The sequence below is a fragment of the Trachemys scripta genome, chromosome 11 (genome assembly GCF_013100865.1).
Source record: "Trachemys scripta elegans isolate TJP31775 chromosome 11, CAS_Tse_1.0, whole genome shotgun sequence".
Classification (NCBI taxonomy): domain Eukaryota; kingdom Metazoa; phylum Chordata; order Testudines; family Emydidae; genus Trachemys; species Trachemys scripta.
The window spans coordinates 16,588,240-16,613,672 of record NC_048308.1 but is presented as its reverse complement, the minus strand read 5'-3'; the positions used below and the strand labels follow the sequence as shown (position 1 = coordinate 16,613,672).

At 42.6% G+C, this 25,433-nt stretch overlaps 1 protein-coding gene across 7 annotated transcripts in view; it reads right to left on the bottom strand.

Moving 5' to 3' along the window:
* ACMSD (aminocarboxymuconate semialdehyde decarboxylase) overlaps nt 1–25,433 on the bottom strand; it is a 79,471-nt gene that overhangs the window by 751 nt on the left and 53,287 nt on the right. For all 7 annotated transcript variants that reach the window (XM_034785235.1, XM_034785233.1, XM_034785230.1 and 4 more), the window contains 5 exons: nt 23,320–23,556; nt 19,525–19,618; nt 17,937–18,032; nt 14,615–14,787; nt 490–588 (listed from right to left, as the gene is read on the bottom strand). In XM_034785235.1, the coding sequence (XP_034641126.1) occupies nt 490–588; nt 14,615–14,787; nt 17,937–18,032; nt 19,525–19,618; nt 23,320–23,556 (699 nt within the window). The remainder of the gene's footprint in view (nt 1–489; nt 589–14,614; nt 14,788–17,936; nt 18,033–19,524; nt 19,619–23,319; nt 23,557–25,433) is intronic.

Sequence of the window (25,433 nt, the reverse complement as noted above, 5' to 3'; positions counted from 1 at the left end):
GAGAGTTTTCCCTAACTGTCCCACAAAATGAGACCTGCTTCCACTCTCGGGACCGGGTAAATTCCTACAGAGCTGAACAGATTCCAAGAGATCCACAAGGCTCTGTGTCTCCATATTGGCTTTGGGGTCCCCACCCTTGTCTCCTTGGCTGCACAATTCCACACTGCCATATTGTTCACTCTTCATTTCCTGATTCACTATGGAGTATATTGTAGAAGCTTGCTGCATAGCTCACAGCTTTCCTAAGCTGTTTAGGCTCCAATTCAACAGTCTATCCCTATTCAACAAAGCACTTAAGCACATGCTTAAAGTCATATCTAAGTCAAGCACATGCATGTGCTTTCAGTGCTGTGGGGAACCGGTTCTTAAAGACTAAGGGGCTGATCCCATACCCTCTGAGGAAAACTCTCATTGACTTCTTAGGGCCTTGGATCAGGCCCTAAAAATGGAAGCTTAAAAACTGAAATAAAAAAATGTAAAGAATTTTACCTTTAGTCCATTATCAAACTCTTCCATAGAATCAATCAGTTTTCCAGGTTCTAGTTCCCCTAGTGGAAAAGGGTAATCTGTTCCCAAAAGAACTTTGTCCTGCAAACAGAAACAAATTGGGCATTTCATAAAAAAGCTGCACATCCTCTGTGGGGTTCTTAAAAACAGTGAAGAGGGGTTCTTAAAAACAGTAAAATGATGAGTATATGCTGCACAGATTTTCTATGGTATCTATGTTTCAATCATCTTTAAGATTCTAAGTTTTGTTTTCTAAAAAACCCCAAACCCCAAAAAGAACACTTCCCAAGGTTTCCTGTATTTTGTACAAATTTGAATGAACGGATTTTTGTATAGAAGGGGGAGATTGACTGAACCCAAGAATGATGATTTTAAAGGCTAGCTATGCTTGGGTGTATTTTCATCTTGATACATGGAAAGTTCAAAATGTAAATCCTTGGCATATGGAAAGAACATATATTCCTTTGCAGGAATGTGTTGAACAATTAAACCCTTCCTAGTTTGGTTAACTAAAGTAATCTGATATTGCCTTGAAATGTATAAAACAAAGTATCCAACACTCATCTTCTTTGGGTTCTGACCTGGGTTGACTGCAATACAGTGATTCATAATGGGGTCATGACCAGTTCTTGGTCATGTGGTCCCATAGTTAAGTTGCCTGTAAAGGGGAAAAGATGGGTTTATTTCTTTGTGGTATGTAAAGAACATCTGAAGGCTTAGTTTTATTTCTGCTTGATTTTCCCATTATAAATCCATATCTTGTATACCTTGAAAGATTCTGCGGTAATTGGAAAACTAATGGAATTAGAACATTGTAAGAGACCAGAGACTAAAAGCTGTGCAATTGAGAGGGGGAGAGAATTTTAAGCTGTTTAAAACACCTTTTTGATCAGATGGTTTCTCCAGTTTGCTCTATATATAGTCCACACAAATTCTACCAAGTGAAAACTTACTGCCTTCCTTGGCTTGGTATTATTCATATAAAGGAACTAAAATGAACAGTATGAAGTGCAGCCCAAACCTTCACCCTGGGTTTGGCTGCTCCCAGGATGCCTTTTAGGAATCTGGCCAGTTTACATCTTGGGTATTCTAAAAAAGAGAGCACCATTCCCACCTTCCTTATTCGTGGTTGAGCCATCTGCAAAAATGAGTCAGAAAAACACACACATTTTCCAGCAGGATCAGCTCCTGTTAACAGTACAGTGTCAGGCAAAAACTGACAACTTGTTGCACATCTATTTAACTCTGATGTCTAAAGAACAGTTCAGAGCAAAATGTAAAAAGAGCCAACCTTTCTGTCTCTTCAAGTACGGTAAGAGAGCTTATATACATGCATCTCTAAGAAGCCAGAAGTCCTCCAGAGACTACCAGATTTGATATTCCAGGATGGATATACACACACACACGGAGGTCTGGGAAACTTAGGCTATATTTACACTATGGACCTTACAGGAGCACAGCTGTATCACTGCAGCTGCGCCATTGTAAGGGCTCCTGTGTAGCCACTCTATGCCATCAGGAGAAAGCTCTCCCGCTGGCATAATTAAACCACCCCTAACAAGCAGCGGTAGCTATGTTGGCAGGAGAGTGTCTCCCGCCGACATAGCACTGTCCATACCATACCTGTGCTTTTGTCGGTCAGGGGAGTGGTTTTTTTCATACCCTGACCAACAAAAATTTTACCGACAAAAGTGCTAGTGTAGACATAGCCTTAGAGTGTCACTGTTCAGTACAAGGTGGAACAGATTTTTTTAGCATAAGCAGTTAACAGATATCAGGGGACCATTCAATGTGAAGTGACCCATTAACACCCCTCCAGTCATAGAGAAGAAAGGAGGTGGGAGGGAAGCAGCTGGGTGTGTGTGGGTGTGTTGTTAGTGGGTTACAGATTGTTGTAATAAGATTGGCTTAGCAGTGACACTCTGAATTAGTTTCCCAGACCTGAAAAAGAACTCTGTGTAAGCTCAAAAGCTTGTCTCTCTCACCAACAGAAGTTGGCCCAGTAAAAGATATTACCACACCGACCTTGTCTCTCTAATGTCCTGGGGTCAACACAGTTACAACAACACTGCATACATTTTTAGAGTCAGAGTTTAGAGCCAGAAAGGATCACTAGATCATCTAGTCTGACCTCCTGTATATCACAGGACATCAGCACCACCTAGCATCTGCATACTAAATCCAACAACCACAACTTTTGAATGCTTGGGGTTGCCAGTACTAAAACAAAGTGATGAAGCATGTTCTCAGGTGCTTTAGGATAGGATTTATTTTATTTATTTGCCAAATGCTGCTTATTTTTTCTGTCTCCAGTAGGTGTCACCCTGAGGTCTCTGAAAGAATTTATACAAGAAGATATATGAAAGTGTAGAATCTGCAAATTGGTTGTATTTTGTATGTGTGCATCTGCTTCACTACAAAAACCTTGGGGTCAGATTAGAATAGGAGAATGTATACCTTTTTTGTCTGCTAATACAATTTCTGAGAACGGTTTACATGAGAAACATATTAGGGTCTGTGTATTTAAACACCTCAAGATGCTACTTGATTTACAGTATCTTTACTGATATTGGGACATTTTCTGCTCCAGAATACACACTTGGGAGAGAAACGTCATTTTCTTCTGTGTGCAGCATCAGATACTGTACAATATTATTAGATGGATTTATTTGGAAAGGAGAATGAAATTCAATTTAGTATGTCAGATAAGCTCAACCAATCTAGGGAGATTCTTACATTTTTATTTAAGGTTCCTTATGTGGGTCAGAGCAGAAGAAAGTCTGACACGCTGGTTTTTGTTCCTCTCTCACTAGAATCTCTGGTGTAAATTATCCCAATTTAGTTTTTATTGTTAGTTTCCTCTGATTTAAAGTAATTTACAGCTGATCACGCTACTGCCAATGAACTGATCTGATGAACTGCAGATAAATAAGGACCTTTGGGAATATTGTGGCTGTGCCACTGATTTGCTGAATGGCTTTGGACAACTCAGCTTCTCTGTGCTTCGGTTTTATCACAGTCTATAAAATGGTGACTGTAATGCCTATTCACAGCCACCTCCCTCCCAGAAGTATAGTGAGGATTCATTAGTTAATGTTTGTAAAGCACTTGCAGATGTACGGGACTCTAAGTCTTAACATGTTATTTATTAATTATCTAAGAGTATGGCCTAAATCCTTTTTCCCATTGAGGATTTGTAGTTTGACATATGAATAGATCCACTTAATATTGCAGCTCTGCTTTAAATAAGACATACATTGCAGGTAGGGCTGTCAAACAAAAAAAATTAATCGCAATTAATTGTGAGATTAAAAAAATCACGACTAATCGCAGTTTTAATTGCACTGTTAAACAATAATAGAATACCATTTATCTAAATATTTTTTGATGTTTTCTACATTTTCAAATATATTGATTTAAATTACAACACAGACTACAGAGTGTACGGTGCTTATCTTATTATGTTTGATTACAAATATTTTCACTGTAAAAAAGATAAAACAAAAGAAATAGTATTTTTCAACTCACCTCATATACTACTGTAGTGCGATCTCTAATGTGAAAGTGCAACTTACAAATGTGGAAATTTTTTTGTTACATAATGGCACTCAAAAACAAAACAATATAAAACTTTAGCACCTACAAGTCAATTCAGTCCTACTTCTTGTTCAGCCAATCGCTAAGACAAACAAGTTTGTTTACATTTATGGGAGATAATGTTGCTTGCTTCTTATTTACAATGTCACCTAAAAGTGAGAACAGGCATTCGCATTGCACTGTTGTAGCAGATGTTGCACGGCATTTATGTGCCAGATATGCTAAACATTTGTATGCCCCTTCATGCTTTGGCCATTATTCCAGAGGACATGCTTCCATGCTGATTACGAGTTCTGCTTGATAACGATCTAAAAGAGTGCAGACTGTTGCACGTTCATTTTCATCATCTGAGTCAGATGTCACCAAAAGAAGGTTGATTTTCTTTTTTGGTGGTTTGGGTTCTGTAATTTCTGCATCAGAGTGTTGCTCTTTTAAGACTTCTGATAGCATGTTCCACACCTTGTCCCTCTAAGATTTTGGAAGGCACTTCAGATTCTTAAACGTTGGGTCGAGTGTTGCAGCTATTTTTAGAAATCTCACATTGATTCCTTCTTTGCATTTTGTCAGATCTGCAGCGAAAGTGTTCTTAAATTGAACAACTAGGTCATCATCTGAGACTGCCATAACATGAAATATATGACAGAATGCGGGTAAAACCACAGAGCAGGAGACATACAATTCTTCTCCAAGGAGTTCAGTCACAAATTTAATTAATGCATTATTTTTTTAACGAGTGTCATCAGCACGGAAGCATGTCCTCTGGAATGGTGGCTGAAGCACGAAGGATCATATGAATGTTTAGCATATCTGGCAACGCTCCCAGCCACTGCGGGGGACAGGGGGATCTCCGCAGCTCCCTGGCCACCACGGTGGGGTAGGGGGGCCCCAGTAGTCCCTGGCCGCCACAGGGGAGGGCGGGGGGACCCTGGCAGCTCCTTACTGTGGTGATGGCAGGGGGACCCCGGCAGCTCCCCACCGTGGCAACAGGGCAGGGTGATGCCCGCAGCTCCCCACTGCTATGGCGGGGCTTGGGGAGCCCCGCAGCTTCCTGGCCACCATGGCAGGGCAGGGGGACCCCCCCACAGCTCCTCACAGCGATGGCAGCAGGGGGACCCCTGCAGATTCCCTCCACCACGGGAGGCCAAGGGGACTCGCGCAACTCCCCTCCACCACAGGGGCACCAGGGGGACCCCCGCAGCTCCCCTCCACCATTGATGGGGGCAGAGGGACACTGGAACTCTGAGCCCCCATGGGTGGTGAGGGCCAGAGAGCTCCCAGCCACCGGTAGCTGCTGCAGTCCCTTCCCATTTTATCATGGATATTTTTAGTAAAAGTCAGCGACAGGTCACAGGCTTCCGTTAATTTTTCTTTTTTTGCCTGTGACCTGTCTGTGACTTTTACTAAAAATATCCATCATAAAATCTTAACCTTACTCATGATTTCATTGCAAGTGTTGCAATATTTGGTGGGTTGTTTTTTTTTAAATGTCCTAGCTTCTGGAGACAAGTGATTATGTGAGAATTTCAGCTTTCATTTAAAATAAATAAAAACATAAATAAATTCCCAACACCAGATGGGTGCAGAGAAAAGTTTTAAAACATGACCTGAGTACACCTTAAAAGTGCACAGACCAGAAGACATTGAAAAAGAACCCAAAATTTGTTATTTAAAAAAACCCTCATGATTTTTAAAACAATTTCATGATTTTGGGGATCTGACAATTTTTGCAATGCTTGGGTTTGGCAGTACTGCAATAGGAAGCCAAACTGCCATTTATTTAGGTCCAGATTTCATCCCCCTTACTCTGTAAGTAATCGCATTGGAATCAGTCAAATTAATCATGGAGCAAGAAGCGATTCAACATGAGTAAGAGTGGCAGCATTTGGCCTTTAGTATCTCCTTCAGAAGCCTGCCTTTCTAGTTTATTATATATTCACTTACTACCTCCTATACCTGACAGAAATTATCCCAATTTGTTCTGTGTTTAACTAGTTCAAGCAAAGCTTGAATTTCACAATGTTTCATGAAATTTTATCAAAAGTTTTCTGAAAAAAGCCATGAGCACTCCTGGCTTTCCCTTCATGCCATTTGTGCTGCTCTGGCTGAGGAGTCCTTTGTGTAGGGGAATTCCCAAGTAGTGTAAAGCTGGTGTGGCTGACCCTTTGTCACCTGCTCCCGGCCCTCTCAAGTGTGGGAGGCATTCCAGGGATAAATGGGGTGGGTGTAATTGCTCTTACGAGGCCCATTACAAACTTATGCAACATAAAGCAGCACTGAGGCTGCCATTTAATTCACCAAAAGCAGCAGCTGACTTTAATATGGTCCGTCCCCCCACTTGATGATTACCTGTCCTGTTCATTCCCTCTGAAGCACCTAGTATTGGCCACTGTCGGAAGACAGGATACTGGGCTAGGTGGACCATTGGTCTGACCCAGTATGGCTGTTCTTATGCCTTGCATCTCGCTGGGTTTGCTGTGAGTCCTGCATCTCCAGCAAGGAGTGACATATTGTGTGTGGTTGTTCCAGTTCTGGCTATCAAGAACTGTCATAAAGATAGGCCATTGCTTACTCCCTGTGTGGCCAAAGCACTCAGTCCATCAATTGCTGGAACATAGCTGCTGCCCTGTGGAAGCCAAAGGGCATGGTGCAAAACTGGTAAAGCTTTTCCCACGACTCAGGCATCAAAGGGATCTGCCAGTACCATTTTGTAAAATCCATAGTAGTGATATATCTGGCTGCTTCTAGGCATTCCAACAGTTCATCTACCTTTGGCCTTGGATATGCATTAAATTTGGATAGAATGATAACCGTGTTGTGTCCTCTGTTTTCGGTGCCAGCACAATAGGATGCCTCTACTCACAGTGAGATTCTTCTCCTCCCAGAGATCAAGCATTGCTTGTAACTCCTTCCAGACAATTTCCCATATTATCCAGCCGAGGGGTGTCCTGGACTCGTGGGGGGAGGGATAGCTCAGTGGTTTGAACACTGGCCTGCTAAACCCAGGGTTGTGAGTTCAATCCTTGAGGGGGCCACTTGGGGATCTGGGGCAAAATCAGTACTTGGTCCTGCTAGTGAAGGCATGGGGCTGGACTCGATGACCTTTCAAGGTTCCCTTCCAGTTCTAGGAGATGGGATATCGCCATTAATTATTAAGTTGCTCTGCTCCTGTAGCTATTTGGTGGTAGATCAAGTGAGTTTGTCCCAGTAGAGCCGAAAATACCAAGGGGGAAAGACTTGACAAGGTGCTGTGTCTGGGTTTTTTGTTCCGGTTGGAGATCTTCCTCTACCTGTGTGACCTCAAAACTCTGGATCATGGGTGCCTGGGGACCTAGTTCAGGGTCAGGTTAATATGGTACAGTTGTGTCTCTTTTCTCTTTCCTGGCTGTCAGCTCTCATAGTCCACTGGACCCACTTGTTTTACTGCCTTAAATGGTCCTTACCCTCTGACCAGGAATGTAGACTCCAGACTCTGTAGTAGTAACAGCACTCGGTCACAAGGCCTAAACACATGCAGATGGGTGGCTTGCTTGTACAGCTGGGGTTTGCTGGGTCTTTCACGGGCTCTCTTTTGAAAAGGTAACTAGAGATTTAAGCCTCTCATGCAATTGCAAGGTATACTGGACCACGTTTGTGGCCTTTCTTTCTGAGCTCAAAGTCAGGCCATTGTTTTACCAACTGAGGTAAAACAATGTGACTTCACTGTTGACCACTGCCATCTGGTGGTAGGCCTGGCTCAGTGTCTGATCATTGCTTGCATCCGAAGAAGTGAGGTTTTTACTCACGAAAGCTTATGCCCAAATAAATCTGTTAGTCTTTAAGGTGCCACCAGACTCTTTGTTGTTTTTGTAGATACAGACTAACACGGCTACCCCCTGATATATGAAATCAGTATTTCCTGTTAGATGATCCACCTCCTGTGGGAGTGTTGTCTTAGTGTCTTTCAAGGTGAGGGCAAGAGAAGGATCTTCTGGCTGGTTGAAATTCTCTTCTCTTGTGTCCTCTGCTTTGCCTATCACAACAATTCCTACTGCACCCCAAAGCCCTTTTAGTCCACAGAGCCAGTGTGGTCCCTTTGGATGGATGGTCACCATATTATTTTAGGACCTCTCTGAAGTATTCCCAGTCTCCCTCCAGGATTATAGGTTAGGCCACAGTTGCAGCTAATCCTACAAGGAGGGCTCCCATAGGTATCCCCACAGACAACTGTACTTGTGTAGTGGGATAGAATCATACTTCACCATATATATGCTGACGAATGATTTCTCTGGGTACCACTGACAAATGTGGAAAGCATTCCAAGGGACAGATTCTTCATTCTTCAGAATTTCACTGAAATCTGCTTTGTAGGCAGGTTAATTAACTTTAAGTTTTAAGCCTTTCAGTCACATATGAGTTTGCAACTTCTGTTTCTCTTCCGCTTGACTCCGCCAGCGCAGTCTTTAAAAATAAATTAACCAACCCAGAAAAAGGACCTGGAATCTCAGCAACCTCCAGAATGCTAAATCACCCAGTTGCAATTCTCTCAAATCTACTGAATGAAGGCATAGCATTTCTCACAGTATTGTAAAAGGGAGAGGAAGAAGACACCAAATGGTTTTACACTTGCATAATCAGGGGAAGAAATCTGGTAATATTAAAGGAACAGCTTAAAATTAAAGGGCTAGGCTCAATCTGTTGTGCTGTAACAACATTGAAGAGCTATGGAAATATACCAGGGATTAATATGGCCCAGCTAAATTAGTTTTTTTATTATAAAATTAGGGTAAATTGAAGGTTTGGAGAGATTTTTGCAGAAAAGAACTCAGTGGAGTAGTAAGTGAAAATGCAGGGGCTGCTAGTCCATAAATCTTTGAGGCAAAACCTTGTAAATGGGCCATGAACCTGAAGGTTGGATCATATGTACTAAAATCTTGAAATCTATTGCAAAAATAGATGCATTGGATCCAAAAAGTATCACAAAGTGCAGTAGAAAAGTCTGGATAGAATGTACATGTTATATTATTATGATTTGTATGGTAGCATCTGTGAGCCCCAATCTAAGATCAGAGCCCCAGTGCTAGGCACTTTACAGATAAATAACAAAAAAGACTGTCCCAGCTCCAGAGAGCTCACAACCTACATGCACTGAGCCTGATGGGGAATATCTGTGTGCCAAACATGCCATAGGACTCACAGTTCTGCTGAGAATGCCATAACATCAGGGCTGGCTCTAGGCACCAGCAAACCAAGCACATGCTTGGGGTGGCACATTTTCAAGGCATTCTGGCCATTTTGGTTTTTTTTTTTTTTGCTTCCGGCGGCAAAAGCGTAGAGCTGGCCCTGGCAGCAGCAGTGCGTCGTGTGCGGGGGGGCGCCCTGGGGCCACTGCGGTTCGTGCCGCGGGGGAATAGCGCTGCACCTTGTGGCTGGGCCGGGCAGGCTCCAAACGGGGGACACTCGGGCTGGGGGTTGCCCCGCGGGGCACACGGAGCCACCTGCAGGTGCTGCAGGGCGGCTGCCCCTCAGCGGCGCAGCCAGGGCTGGTCGAAGTGGCCCAAGCTGCCCAGGGGCTGTGGCAGGGCGGCCAGAAGCAGCAGCAGCAGCGGGGCCATAGAGGGCGGAGCGCTGCCGTGCGGGGCCCATGTCCTGCTCTCCGGGGATCCGCTCCCCCTGGGGCTACCCTGCCCGGGCTCCTCAGCCCCCTGCCGGGGCAGTTCCCTGACTCTGCCCTCCCGGGTCCTGGCCGGTCCTGAAGGCAAGAGCCCTGGCTGGAGGGACCCTGGGCTGAGGCGCTTCCCGGGAGCCCTGCTGTTTACCCCGACCCTGCCAGCTGGAGGCAAGGGGGGAGCGGGTGGAGTCAGCACTGGTGGTGGGGAGCCCAGGGCTGGGGTGGCAGGGGGTGCGGGTGGAGGAGGGGAAGAGAGAGCCCAGCGCTGGGGTGGCAGAGGGTGCGGGTGGGGGGAGAAGAGAGAACCCAGGGCTGGGGCGGCAGGGAGTCGGGGGGGGGGGGGGGGGGAGGGCCCAGGGCTGGGGTGGGTGGCAGCCAAAAATTTTTTTGCTTGGGATGGCAAAAAACCTAGAGCTGGTCATGCATAATATGCCTGTAAACAAGGATAGAGTTCGGGAAATTCTCCTCAAAGTTATACACAAGAAAGCCATTGGAGGTGGCTGATCCTCCATTGCAGTGCTTTTAGCAATGCTTTTGACAAACAGCCTGGTGAGGGTTTGTTTGTTTGTTTGTTTATAATAAACCTAGGTTGCATGGTTTCAGTTGTCACTGTGGACTTTTCATACAGCTCCCACTGTAAATCTATCTCTAGATTCTGGTGACTTTGGTCTTTACTCTGTCTTCGCTCAGTGGAACGATAGCCTTATTATGTGCAGCTTTGTGTATAGAACTCTCCTTACATTATTTTGGGTGGTTAATTGTGCTATCATGTTGCTGAGTCTTGAGGGCATCTTCGAATGGTTAAGTCTGTCTACGCTGCACAGACACTGTGGGGGAACTGCATGCAGGAGTAAGGACTCACAGGTGGTGGGTATCCCAACAGAAGCCCTGATCCAAAAGCCCATTCACTTCAATGGGTTGTGGACTGTGCCCAGAAAGCATAGTTAACTGTAATCAATTGGTTCTTACATGTTGTTGCTCTTTTTCTCTGCCTAGTAAAAAGATCCCTGTGCCAGCCATACAATCTATTAATTAGAGCGGTCTGCACAGACATCTAGTGGTGAAAGTGGGTAATTAACTAGCTTTTTAGTATTTGATGGAGAGAAAACATTGGCCACAGTGTGCCTCTGAGATCTGTATGTGGAAGGGGCCCTTGTGGAAGCAACCCCCTCTTCCCGGGGGAGGGCACTGTGAGGGTCCAGCGAAACGTGTTGGGAGGGAGCAGGCAGTGGCTGGGACAAGGAAGGAGAAGGCGTAGGCTGTATTTACAGTTCCCCTCCAGGGTGGGGATTCCCCTGACAGATGCAGAAGCCCTGTGTGGGTTCCAGAGATCCACAGCCCACTGACACAGGCTTTCTGTATGGATGGCTCTAAGCTCCTGCTGATCCCCTGGAATCCATATGGATCCCAGGTTTCATGGAGTTTGGATGCTATCCTCTTGCCTGCTTCCAGGGAAAGGCAAACACTGCACCCCATAGAGTAACTGGGGAGAAAACTCATTTGGCCGTCTTCTGCAGGCTTGCCTGTGGAAGGGACTGTTCAGTCCCACTAGTATTTGGGACATTCCAGTTCAGGCTTGGGTTTTTTGTCCCATATTCTTATTTAAATGGGCAGCTACTATAATATTTCCTTTCCTTTCTGCCATAACAGTTAAAATATTTAGCATTCTGTTCTGTTTAATATGCCATTCAGGATTTCCACCTGAATTCCCTTTAATGATTTTCCAGCCTATTGCTTCCCAAGCAGAAATACTATTTGCTTTTCTCAACTAAAAGTGTTTTTATGAAAACATGCACTTAGGACGGAAGAATCCCATGCACTGCTACAGACTAGGGACCGAATGGCTAGGTAGCAGTTCTGCAGAAAAGGACCTAGGGGTCACAGTGGACGAGAAGCTGGATATGAGTCAACAGTGTGCTCTTGTTGCCAAGAAGGCTAACGGCATTTTGGGCTGTATAAGTAGGGGCATTGCCAGCAGATCGAGGGACGTGATCGTTCCCCTTTATTCGACATTGGTGAGGCCTCATCTGGAATACTGTGTCCAGTTTTGGGCCCCACACTACAAGAAGGATGTGGAAAAATTGGAAAGAGTCCAGCGGAGGGCAACAAAAATGATTAGGGGTCTGGAGCACATGACTTATGAGGAGAGGCTGAGGGAACTGGGATTGTTTAGTCTCCAGAAGAGAAGAATGAGGGGGGATTTGATAGCAGCCTTCAACTACCTGAAGGGGGGTTCCAAAGAGGATGGAGCTCGGCTGTTCTCAGTGGTGGCAGACGACAGAACAAGGAGCAATGGTCTCAAGTTGCAGTGGGGGAGGTCCAGGTTGGATATCAGGAAAAACTATTTCACTAGGAGGGTGGTGAAACACTGGAATGCGTTACCTAGGGAGGTGGTGGACTCTCCTTCCTTGGAGGTTTTTAAGGCCCGGCTTGACAAAGCCCTGGCTGGGATGATTTAGCTGGGAATTGGTCCTGCTTTGAGCAGGGGGTTGGACTAGATGACCTCTTGAGGTCCCTTCCAACTCTGATATTCTATGATTCTATGATTTTGTTTATTTCTTTGGGTTTGGGGTTCTTGTGATGGTTTATGAACAAAGCAAGCAGCCTAACTCAGGTGAGTATTCTCACTGAAGTGAATTGTTCACAGTCCATGGGAACAAGGATGACAAAAATTTGCAGTATTGGGCCCATTATTTCTAGAACTCCATGAGGCAGAAACCTCAACTGATGTAGACCAGTATAGCTCAATTGGCTTCATGGAGATACGCCGATTTAGACCAGCTGAGGTTCTGAGCTTATATTCACTGGCTGAAATCCTGGTCCTATTGAAGTAAAATGACAAAACTCCCATTAACTTAACTTCAATGGGACCAAGATTTCACCCACTGTTTAGTCAGGTGTTGGTATTTTGTACCTTGTTAATATATTTTGTACACCAGTTCTATCCATCCACCTGCACTTCTGATCCCTTTGGATCCAACTACATTACAAAAAGAACCATGCTTGGGAACCCTTTTTAAAAAGGTTTCAGATATAAACATGGTGTACTTCTCAGGGATGTTCAGAGGCTTAACTTTTGTAAACTACTTTGAGATCTTCAGATGGAAGGCATTTTGGAAGTGCAAATTAATAATACTTTATATATGCCAAATATTAGGATTAATTTTATATAATGAGGACTTGTTAAGAAACGGTCGCGTTTCAGCTGTGAATGGCCTTCCTTAAGTATGTCTTGAGGAAGGCCAATCTCAGTTGAAAAATAACTACTGGATCCAGGGATGAAAGTAGTTTAAAGGACTTACAGGTACGCCAGAGTCCTGAGCGAGGCGGGGCCTCAACGGAAGAGGCGGGGCCTTTCAAGATTTAGAGGCCCTGTGGCTGGGAGCCCCAGGGCCTTTAAATCACCTAGGAGAAATCAGTTGCAGAGGCGCCTGGGAGCCCTGGGGCTCAGGGGTGAATTAAAGGCCCCAGGGCTCCGGGCCCTTTAAATCACCGCAGGAGCCTTGCTGCCGCTATCCCGGGGTGGCAGGGCTTGGGGCTAGGGCTGGGGTAGCAGTGGTAAGACTCTGGCAGTGATTTAAAGGGCCCAGGGCTCCGGCCACTGTGGGGAGCCCTGGGCCCTTTAAATCCCCGCCGGAGCCCAGCTCCCAGGGCTCTGGCAGCCGGGCTCAGGCACTGCGGGTAGCCCCGGGCCCTTTAAATTGCCTCCAGAGCCCTGCTGCCGCTGGGGTAGCAGCAGCAGGGCTCTGGCAGTGATTTAAAGGGCCCAGGGCTTTGGCTGCTGCGGGAAGCCACAGGCTTCTGCGGAAATCCCCGCTGGAGCTCTGGCAGTTGGGCTCGGGCGACGCTTTTAAGGGCCCAGGGCTCCCTGCAGGTGCCAGAGCTCCAGCTTTAAATCCATGCCCGGGGCTTCCCGCAGCGGCTGGAGCCCTGGACCCTTTAAATCACCACCTGAGAAGCTGGTCTGATCCGGCATGGCAGACCAGCTCTTGCTGGTACACTGTACAGGACCAGACCGGCTTACTTTCACCTCTGACTGGATCCTAACCAGTGGTGCAAGTAAGCCGGTACAGTCAGGCACACCATACCATTAAGACATTTACTGCTGGTATGCCGTACCAGAAAGACATATTTCAAGAATGAATTGTAGAGCCCTGCGCAGATACAAATTTATACCTGTGGATGCAGATATCCATGGATAAAAATTGGTATCCGCTGAACTGCAGGGCTCTCCTGGGAACCGCAATGGCAAAAGGAGCAGAACATGGGGCTGCCACTCCCAGGAGCCATCTCCCTATGCTGGCAGCTCCGCCGGCGTGGCTGTACCACCCGCAAACCTGCCCTCAGCCCTATCCTCTGGCGGGGCTGTACAGACCCCAGACAGGAGACTCGGCCGTGTGGAAGGGCTGGGGGAGGCTACAGCCGCGCCAGAGGAACTGTTAGCATGGGCCGCTGGCTCCTGGGAGCGGTGGCCCCACGTTCTGCTCCTTTCACTGCTGTGGTTCCCAGGAGAGCCCTGAGGTTCAGCGGGATACCGATTTCTATCCGCTGATATCCACATCCGTGGGTATAAATTTGTATCCGTGCAGGGCTCTAGTTACAGAACATTTTTTGTGAGGGCGGGTGGAGTCAGGGGTTGGTACCGTACTGGTAAGAGTTAAAATCTACTTGCACCACTGATCCTAACCAGCCACTTGGATTGGAAGTATCTAGCTGCCAAAAGGGGGCTGAAATAATTTTCTGTTTGTGTCCATATTTGAAGCATGATAAGATTCCCACTCGAGTTCCTCAAGAAAGAACTGAACGCAGTATGACTCACCTGGGCAATATCAGCTGTATATCCTAGGAAATGTTCCAACTCACCTCTCCTATTACATCGATTAGCAGCTTTAGGGCCCGAGGATCATGGACAAGTGAATCCGTGTAAAATGAACCAAGGTATTTCTTTGGATCAACTTTATTATCCACTGCACACAAATCAGGGCGCACATTGAATCCATGGGAAATACGCCCTAGTGTATATGGGAAAGCGCCACCTACAAGAGGTAATTGTATTGAAAGTGGAAATTATTTCTTTGCTTTACAAAACCGGAAAAAACAGGAAGGAAAAAAGCTAATTTGTCAACACAGAGAGAGGTTATTGTGCAGCTATATAGAAATTAGTATCATATAATACTCAAGAGTGAGCAAAAGATCTTAATCACAAACAACCCCAGGCACAAAATGTAATAAAATGGTGCAAATAAGCATTATTCCATTAACGTCAATAGAGAAACTCCAATTTGCTCCAGCAGAAGATTTGGCTCCAATGTTATAAGAACTGAGCCACATCAATGGCTAAAGATTGGCATATAGTGTTTTTGACCAGGGATTGAGACTGGGGGGCAGGGAAGCACACTCATTGGACCAACAGTGGCTGGGGGTTGTAGATGATTTTGTCAGCTTATTTTGGGTAGCGAGAGTGTTCACTGCACTGCTCATGATCTCCCCTTCACAGCCGGCTCACAGTAGCGGTACAGTCTTAAGACCATGTTTACAGCGGCAGTGGAAGCAGCGCACAAAAGTTTTTGCTAGATGTGTGGTGAAATCCTGGCCCCATTGACTTTAATGGGGCCAGGAATTTATCCATTGTTTTTCTGGCTGATATAGACACGCCTTTGGAAGACACTGGCAGCCCTGTCAGCTACATGTTGTGAGATAGGTGGTGTGGGAGGATGGAGGCAATTTTAAATGATGGCACAGTGATAAGTGAAAGCACTACAAGATTTGATGGGCAGAATTACTGGGCTTTCATTGGTAAGAACCGTGTTGGTCAATGCAAGGAAATTCTTCAGGCACTGAGGGAAGAAATAGACATATCTGATTATTACATAGATAAAATACATGCCAAACAGTTGTACATCTTCTCTCCATTTCAGTTTGCTTGATATTTGCTTTAACTTTACAGTTTCCTAGACCCTGCTAGGCTAGATCTCTAGTCCTTATGATTTTAAGGAAAACCTTTGAAATATGAACCCAATGTAAACTGAAGCAGTGATGTCTGTCTCAGCTGGTAGAACACCTGAAACTATTGGTTGTTGGAAAGTTCCCCTATCCGTATCAATGAGTGTTAACACTGAAGCTTGAACAATAATAATTTAAATATCAATATTGTTATCAATTTCACTACAGAGCAAAACATTCAAGGGAAAAAAAGGAATATCAGATTCTGAAGATCTGTAAATCCTACTTGCATGGCACCTTGTTTTGATGTCTCTCTTTTGCATCTCAAGAGGACTGAGTCTGGTGTGTGGGTGGAATTTGTGAGAATACCCACACCCCAAAATAATATACTCATAGACAACCATTATTTAAGTGACACATGCCAGCTCTTGCCATGAGACGAAAGTGTGTCTGTTCCCTTCTCCTCACATTTCCTCCCCAGCTGTCCGTTCTGTCTCTTCAGGAACATAATTTCAAAAGAAAATTGCTTCCCATTGGATGTCAAAACAGAAAAATGGCCAGGTCAACAATACACCAGAAAACAGATGCGCATCTTTAGAGCTCACCCGATTCCATATGACAATATGAGCCATACTGCGAAGTTATCCTGGTCATAGATTTTATACCACACAGCAGGCAATTCAATGTAAAGAGTATAAAGTTAGCCATGAGGGCTTCATTATTTATATCAGATACGGCTGCATGTCTTTTTTTTCAGACACAACCCTGAGAGCAAAAATCATAGCTCTAATTAGAAGAGCTTTCTATCTTTTTTCCATTTTTAACCTTATTTAAAAAAAAACTTGATATAAAAATGACACTTAAAACAAACAAGTGGAAGTAACTGCAACATTGACATTTCTGCCTTTGTCACTGGAGCACAATGATATTTGAGAGCTTAGAATAGCACTGTGGGCAAAGTTTTTGTAATCGCTACAAACAGCAATCTGTCACCTGCATTTTAGTTTGCTTCCTTTATTGGTACTGTATAAGCTTTTCTGTGTTTCCCTCTGCTCCTATTGTGTGCCTTTTCTTTCGTCTCTCTTACAAGAGCAGCTTCTTCCTGAGTATCTCTGAGTTGGTGCAGGCTTCTGATTTTGTTTCCAATTTACTCTCAGCTCAGATTTGAAAAGGAAGAAAAAAAGAAGAAATTCTGAATAAACAACTCACCTTCAGCTCTTCTGATGTTCTCTTTGCCAAACAAGTTGCCAGACAATGCTGAAGAGGCTACACCCTTTCTTTTTCCCCACACCATCCATAAGCATTCTGCCCTTATTAGCTCATCATAAATGTATAATTAAGATGGGCTATTAAAAAGTCTTGCCTAGAGTAAGTAATTTGTGGTGACTTTTAATTTCCCCTTTTGGTTAAATCTGCTGTGTGGTCAAACTGAGTCCCAGTGACATATCAAAACATCAAGGACTGGATTCTGCAACCTTTTGTATTCAAAACTGTCCTTGACTTATCTGGCTTGGGTTTTGAGTGAACATTTCTTGTCAAAAGACTAGTCTCTTAAGGGTGTCAATGAGAAGCTTATTTTCAGAAAGCAGAAGCTACCGAGAAGCATAACGCAAAGGCTGCATGATCCATTTTTCATTGCTTGTGATAAATTTTGTGTTATCCAATCTGCATATTTCAAAAGCAACCCACAGACCATGGCCTCACTCCAAATCTTTCCTCATACAAAACTCCCACTGACTTCCAAAAGGGTCAGTAGGTCATACTGGTGAATTCAAACCCAGATATCAATACTGATCAACATGGGTTATCTCTAGAGAAAAGTGGATACTTTGGTTTCTAGGGCTTTTCAATCCTTGGGCTCCTTTGCTCAGACTATCAACAAAGATGCCAATTACTGACAGCTGTAGTGGTGTTTTGTAATGTGGACTCAAGTCCACTGGAAACTGGAGATGACAAAACCCAGTTATTTTGGAACATTTGAACTAAACTGATTCATTAGGAATGACAAGGCCTGGTTCCTTTTAACACTCACCTTTAAAATGGCTTGTTCCTTTTAAAATCATCCCCTTTGAGATAGGCCTAAGTCTTTATTTTAACTTTATATTTTTACTGAGTGTTGTTTTTCAAATAATATAAAATTAAATGCTTGAATTTGCTCTGATAACAGGCAAAATCAAACAGCAGAACCATTCAATAATCCCCAGCAAGAACAGTGGCTTCTGAGGCAAACTACTGTACCTACCTCCATGGGCAAAGCAAACTTTCAGTTTAGGAAAAGTTTCAAAAATTCCTCCCATAATCATGGAGCAAATGGCAATGGTTGTTTCCCCTGGCATGCCTAACAACAAGAAAAAGTTTCATAACATAAAGACATCACACTGCAGCTTGATGTTTTCCCCAATATCCTCTATACTTAATGCCAGAGTTTACAGTTATAGTGCAAATGACAAACTGCATAGCTTTATTTCTTATTAGAGAAGTACTCAATGCTATTAGTCAGTTAAGATTCTTAAACTGTGGTCAGAAAACAGGACTAGGAATTAAGAATTCCTGAGCTGTAATCTCAGCTCTGACACTGACTCTCTCTACCTTTGGGACAGAATTTTCAAACTTGGGTGCCTAGAGATAAGCACCTAAAGCCAAATTTAGGAGCCTAAACCAGTCAATGGATGTTGGAGGTGCTCAGCCTAACTTTAGACTTTGAAAATTTGGGTATTAACCTCTCTGCCTTAGTATTCCTGTGATGGGGGAAAATAACACTCAGAAGGGAGTTGCCAGGATTAATTAATGTTTGTGCAGTGCTCTGAAGATGTAAAGCTCTACATAAATATCATGAGAATGTGTTTTTAGGTTACTGCATCTCATTAAGTAAGTAAATATAACAATGTTCAGTTCTTTTTAACACCATGTCAAATAGACCTGCGCTGAGTAAGGTTATATGATATGGTGTTAAAAATAGTGTGAGCAGCTGGTAGCCTATCTATACAAGAGCTCACATTGGATCTCAACCAGGGTTAACAAAAGGCTCTAGTATAGACATGGCACATGTAGTGCAACCCAGTGGTGATGTGAACACTTGTGCACCTTTGCTAGAAATTTCATGTATGGAGGTAATGTATGGAGGTGTTTCACAAGTGCAGTGGTGGCTGCAACACCAAAATGTTCTCGTGGAGATAGGGCTAAAGTGCCTGATTCTGTTCTCAGTCACAGTGGTGGGTAACTCCAGTGAAGTCTATTGAGTTACACAGTGCTAAACCAGAGAAAGTAAGAATAGAATCAGGCCTAAAATTTTCCAGGGACTGTCACAATTTTACCCACTGTTACTCTGTGCTGGACTGCAACTCTAATTTAACTGACAGATGTGGAAAACACAGAAACAAAACAATTCCCTGTTGCCTATACCTCTAAAGAGCCTCAAGCACATGTTTCAGCTATGGTTGAAATGAACTTAAATTCAAAATATTCCCTTCCTGGTCTCTGTTTCAGAGAGTCATTTGCTAATTCCACTTGTCTTTCTTCTAATCATGTTCCCTTTGGGAGCCTTCTTGTTACAGAAGCAGAAGATGTGTTCTCTAGGAGGCAAGAGAACATTAGAGGCTGCTGCAAGCCCCTTAAATTCTAGTGATACAGATATTATAGATATATAAAGTTTAGCCAGTGAAGTTTACAGTGTTGACCTAATGGCAGTGTCTGATTTTAAAAATGATTGACAGAAAAATAATGTAGTCTTTCTCATGCAATTATACATTTGCAATTGTCTCCTTGGCATAAAATGTTGCAGCTAATGCCAGGTAATGAATGAAGATTAAGCATTGTAACTATATACTCACCCACAAGCCAGGGAAGCCAGTACTTGGACATCCTTCCATTTGTCTGCATGTCCCAGGGATGCACAAACAGACAACAGTTTAATAATTCAGCTGCCTTTGGTAAAAAGGAAAAAAATATTATCTGGACGTAACGGCAGCAAAATGAACTCCAAAATGTATGTATGCTCCAGGCAATACTGTTAAAAAGGCCTTTTTTTGCTTTGGCTGTAAATAATTCATAGAAAGGATTACAAGATTTAGCAAAAAATGGAGGTGCTCACTTAGACCCAAGTTGTAGCCCCTATACCAAGTCTGAGTAAATGAGCTTGGCACATACAGAATCCACCCTCAAAGCTGTGGCATGGCCCTACTACAACTAAAGGGCACCAAGGGCTCCCTGGTTGCTATGCTCCTTTTCCCATTCCCAGTCCCTGTGTGTGTGTGAATGCATGAGCCAGTGGATACATATAGTCAGCATCCCCTCAAAGCTCACCATAGCAGCAGCATGAGGCTTGTCTTTGCTAGAGAACTACATTGAATTAGAGCACAATCTCAAGTTAATGAACACTGACCAGCTGACGTGGTGGTGAACATGACTGCCTGCATCTACACTGCCTGCAAAGTTGTGCTCAACATCATGTTAGTTGAGCTCTAGGTCATGTTCTGACTCGGTGTAATTTTTCTAGTTAAGACAAGCCCCTGGAAAGACATCCTGCACCCATGAGGATTGTGGTATTTACCCCTTCAGATCCTTACGCCAGTTGTTACTCCGATTCAAAATTTTCCTTGAGGGCTGCAGGATTGGGCCCTTATAACAACATTTTGTCATTTAAGTAAAAGCGTTCTTCAGATTTAATTGTTTGGTACAAAAGTGCTTATCACATTATTTGTATCTGTGTCTTACTGCAAAGTTAAACTAAGTGCAAACTAACATTCTGCCTGACTGTATTTAACACATGGGGTGACTTCTCAGAGCATTGGATAGAGGTGCCTATAGAACAGAAGTCTGCTGTGTTTGGGAACATTTGTTACCTGTCCCACTGCATGGATTCATGTTTAGAATTGTTTCTATCCAATCTGGAGGGTTACAAATCAAGCTCCATTCTTCCCACTAATCCGTCTCCACTGGGACTACATTTAACATTCCAAGACTTTGTGCAGGAATAATGGACTTATCCCATTAGAAAGCTGGGAATTCCCTCTTTTCCAGTAGGATACAATTCTTATCTTTAGCCTAACTAGCTTACAAGATGAGAGACCTTTACATTGCAGCATTACTGTGTCAGAAAAACTAATTTGGATAATTTTTAGAGATTTAAAAAATTTACAGTTGGACCCATGGTGTTAAGAGAGTCTGACGTTACCTGTGGATTGATACACAAATAGTACCAAATTTTTTTTAAAGGCTGTATATTTCTGAAATATTTGTTTTCTGTTAAATATGGAACACAGCAAGTTACATGATAGCATGGTGTAGTTTAAAGCTTTTATTGGCAAGGACGACCTGAATAGCTTGCCATCAACACAAACTCTTGCCAATGAATATATGTGCACGCTGTGCTGTTCATTTATTAGGAATGTGATAAAATAATATTAATGTATTAATTACATAATTTAACACACATGTAAATGATACAGTAGGTTAGACATAGTTGTGGTGAGTAGTGCCCATAAATTAGTCTTTATTTTGTTATAAATTGGTCTTAACTTCCCTCCCCTTTCTTTTTAGTATTTGAATAGCTCCTCTATACAATATAGAGTTAAAGAGAATTTCTTTGTAAGCAAACAAACAAATCCAAACAGTACACAAACCACGAACACTGGGATTTCAACTGTTAATAATTTCAGAAAAGAAAACAGAGGAATTGTACAGGTTATGGTTTCTTGTTACGTTTCTTGTAAGGGAGATATAATCACAGAGTTGAACAATTAGTGGTTAACTAGTCTTACAAAGTAAATAAAGCTAAAATTTGTGTATAAATGCAAGCTCATGATTTGTGAATAGTTAACTGTTGCCATAAGGATCAGGATTATATTCGTAAACAAAAATGTGTAGCTCAGTAAGTGGCTTGATGAACTGATACAGCTCAAGGTCAAATGTAGCTTTTCTTCATCATCTTTACTTTCCAAGGGTGTTTCTGCATGTGATGCTAATTATTGTGGGAGGTAACTTCCTGTATATGTTTCAACATATTGATGGATGTAAGCATCCCCATAAAGTGGAGATTGATAACAGACTGTGTTATTAGGGCATAAGCTTTCGTGAGTAAAAACCTCACTTCTTCGGATGAGAAGAAGTGAGGTTTTTTCATCCGAAGAAGTGAGGTTTTTACTCACGAAAGCTTATGCCCTAATAAATCTGTTAGTCTTTAAGGTGCCACCAGACTCCTTGTTGTTTTTGTAGATACAGACTAACACGGCTACCCCCTGATACTTAACAGACTGTGTGTGACCGCAAAACCAAACAAGTCATCAAGATGCTGCAGTTCTCAAGCAAATTGAGAGTTCTGAAAAGTAACCGCCATGAATCAATTTCAAGCTGACAGTTATAATAACCTGTGGATCAGATACAGAATGTACACTGATTAAATCTAGGAATTTAGATAAATGATGGAGCCCATCTGGACTTCAGGCTGTTTTAAAAAATGTATAATCTATAAACTCAGTTTATACTCTATAAACTCAATTTTGAATTTTTGGTGACGTTTACTCAATTCTGTGTGGCACTTAGATTCCAAGGTTATCATGGCCTGATCCAAAACCCATAGAAGTCTATAACAGTCTTTTCAAATACTTCAGTTGACCCTTGCTACCTAAGAAATATCTTAGATACATTAAAAAAATTAAATGACTGAGGTGCAGATTTTCCAAATAGCTGTTGGTTGCTAAGTGCCCAAATCTCATTGAAATTTGATGCCTAACTCCCTTTGGTCACTTTGAAACTCTCAGCCTTAAACTGTTCCCCATTTAATTCTACTTGGACACAAAAATAATCATAGGACTAACTCACACTTTACTAATTGTCACATACGCCCTCATTCACAAACCAAAAATGTGGCAACTCTTCTAATTTTCCAGCAATAGTGGAGCGAGACCTACAGTGAGGTCTCATATGACTAAGATTTCATTATGTATTTTACAAAATATGCTCCAGAACATTTGCTGGTATCTCATGGTGAATTACCATACATAATTAAAGCTAAACCTATCAAATAGCTACTTATCAGCATGCCTTTCTCACGCATAACTTCAAAGAGCATCATTGGGAATCTGCTTGAATAAAGGCCCAATTCTGCAGTCCTTGCACACTCACAACTCCCATTGACTTCACTAATATTCTTGGGTGAGTAAAGTGTATGGGATCCAGCCATGAATGCTCAATTGGATCTATAGGCTTGACCCTGTGCCCATTGAAACAAATGGTAAAAACTCCCATTGACTTTGGTGGGGCTGGATGAGACACCATATGAACAAAGTACCTGTGAAATGTACTATCCTTTCCTTTTTAACATTTATTATGTTAGTTTATTGGCAAATTAATAACATTCAATATTAGCTGTCTCCCCCAGTCATTAGAGCAAATGTATGAGTGTCTCTTGTAAATGATCATTCATTACATAAAGAAAATTAGCTTAAACAGATTTTCTGGACTAAATCTTGCTCTCAGATATACTACTATAAATTTAGATTATTTCCATTGAAATATTTGGATTTATACTAGTGTAACTGACAGCTGAATTTTTCCCAATGCCTTTTGTTTAGTTAGAATTTCATATCACAACATTCTTTGGGATAAACTAGGAAATGTCTACTCACAGCATAGACAGCAAACAGGTCTGGTGCATTCAGGTCCCATTCGTTGATATGAGATCCTATCTGTACCCCAGGAAAGCCAAGCTCGTTCACACAGCGATACATTTCCTTCACAGCCAGGTCTGGTGCTTGCATAGGTAATGTGCCAAGGCCGATAAACCTCTTGGGGTACTTTTTTACTGTAGCAGCTAAGTCATTATTTAATAATTGGCACAGATCTAAAGTATCCTCAGGTTTAGCCTGGTATGATATTAAGAAGAAGAGTAAATTAAAATGTAGTTCCCAAATGTTATCACCTTGACAGATGTTGGAAGAAACCCAAAGGATTGCATGCAAATTATCACCAAGAAAAAATGTCACAGCAAACAATACAAGGAGAAGAGTTACACCAAGGCTTTTGCTTCACCACTAGTCATTCTGAATAGGTGTAAGGCCTTTAGGCCAAATTCTGCCCTGTTTGAAATCCTAGGGGAAGGATTGATGAGTTGAGTTAACTTTATCTTGCATACTCATGCATTAGTTGCTTTTCCTCCTACCCCTCAGGGGCATAAAAGGCAAGGGAGAATCTGGCCTCATTTGCTGAGGCTCTCAGGATTTTTTAGAGAATCTCTTATAGCACTCATGTGCCTGTCAGAAGGCAAATAGATACCTGGTATAAGCAGTTGTATCTTCCAACTGAATCTCTGGGCAGAACTGAGTGGTGATGTAAATGGTGAAGTGAGTTACATCCATTTTCTTACCATTTTATACACAAAGCATAAGTCTAAATTTGCCCCAGTTTGGCATTCAGTCGGAATGTAAAATGATTGTAACTTACATTTTGAGAGGGCAGAATGGGGCACCAGAAGAAAAGCAGCAAATAGGAGAATGTAAGATAAAATGCACTCCACAGGCCAGACCTGGACCACAAACTTTGAGTCCAGATCTCAACGGGGGGAGTTTGTATCTGGGGATTTGGTTCAAGGACAGCTCTGCTCAAACATTGAGAATTCTCTTGTAAATACAGAAGCCAGGAGTTTCAAGTGAATCCTTGGCAAAGCAAGTTCTCTCACCCCTCATTTCAATTCTATTTATTTACCTCTGCACAGGTTTGACCATAGAGTTGGTCTAGTGTCCAAATAATGTTATTGATGCAGTACAAGAATGAAATAATTGGTGTGGAAGACTTCCCATGGTGAGGAATTGTAAAGGCTTTTTTGGTGGTATTATAATGGACATGTTGTTCACACTTAAAATTACCAATCTCAGTATGTACCCTTTGCGTTACATTGTTTACCAAGGGGTAAATGCCAAACAGTCCAAGTAAAAAGGGAAGTGTGTACTTGATCTGTATTTTCCGTAGGCATTCTCCTAGGTTTTTATTTAGAAATGAGTGTTAAGTAAAATTCCAGAGCCCTCCAAATTTTCTGTGGGGTGGAACTTGGATCCAAACCCAAATGTGGATTTTGCATCTGGCCTTTTTCTCTAAAATGGACCAAACCAACCCTTTAGATTTGACTACCCCAAAATTTTAAGGTCTTTGGGATCCAGATTTAAACTTTACATCTTTTTTTTTAACATACCATTTTATTGCTGGAGTTGGGAAGATGGAAGAATGGCGTAGAGGGAGGTGGAAATGTGTGACATTGGAGCATGATGAATTTTACAGAGTAAACATGAACAAAAGATTTGTAAAATTCAAAGTTCTTAGTCCTATTTCTAATATGGCAGCCATGACATCCAGGGAGAACTATATTATACAAATTAATTGGTTCCCTATTTTTTCCTACGGTGTGTTCAAGGAAAAAACAAAAACCAAACAAATATTTATTTCAGTACAGAATATGGGAAATGTCATCCTACACAAAGTACTAGAGGTGTACAGTTAATTTATGGGCTATGCTGTAATAATTTTTTATGTAGGACATCTGTAACTGAATTTTTATGTATTATCATTCAACATGATTACTGTGAAGTACTAGATACAAATAGGAAATGGGCCAAGTGAATTCCTGATGTAACTGCATTGATGTTAAATAGTTGAAGTCAATGGGTGCTACACCTGGGATGAATCTAGCCTATTGTTTGCTAGGATCAACCTTCTAGAAACCATTTTTTTGTTTGTTTGATGCATTTGA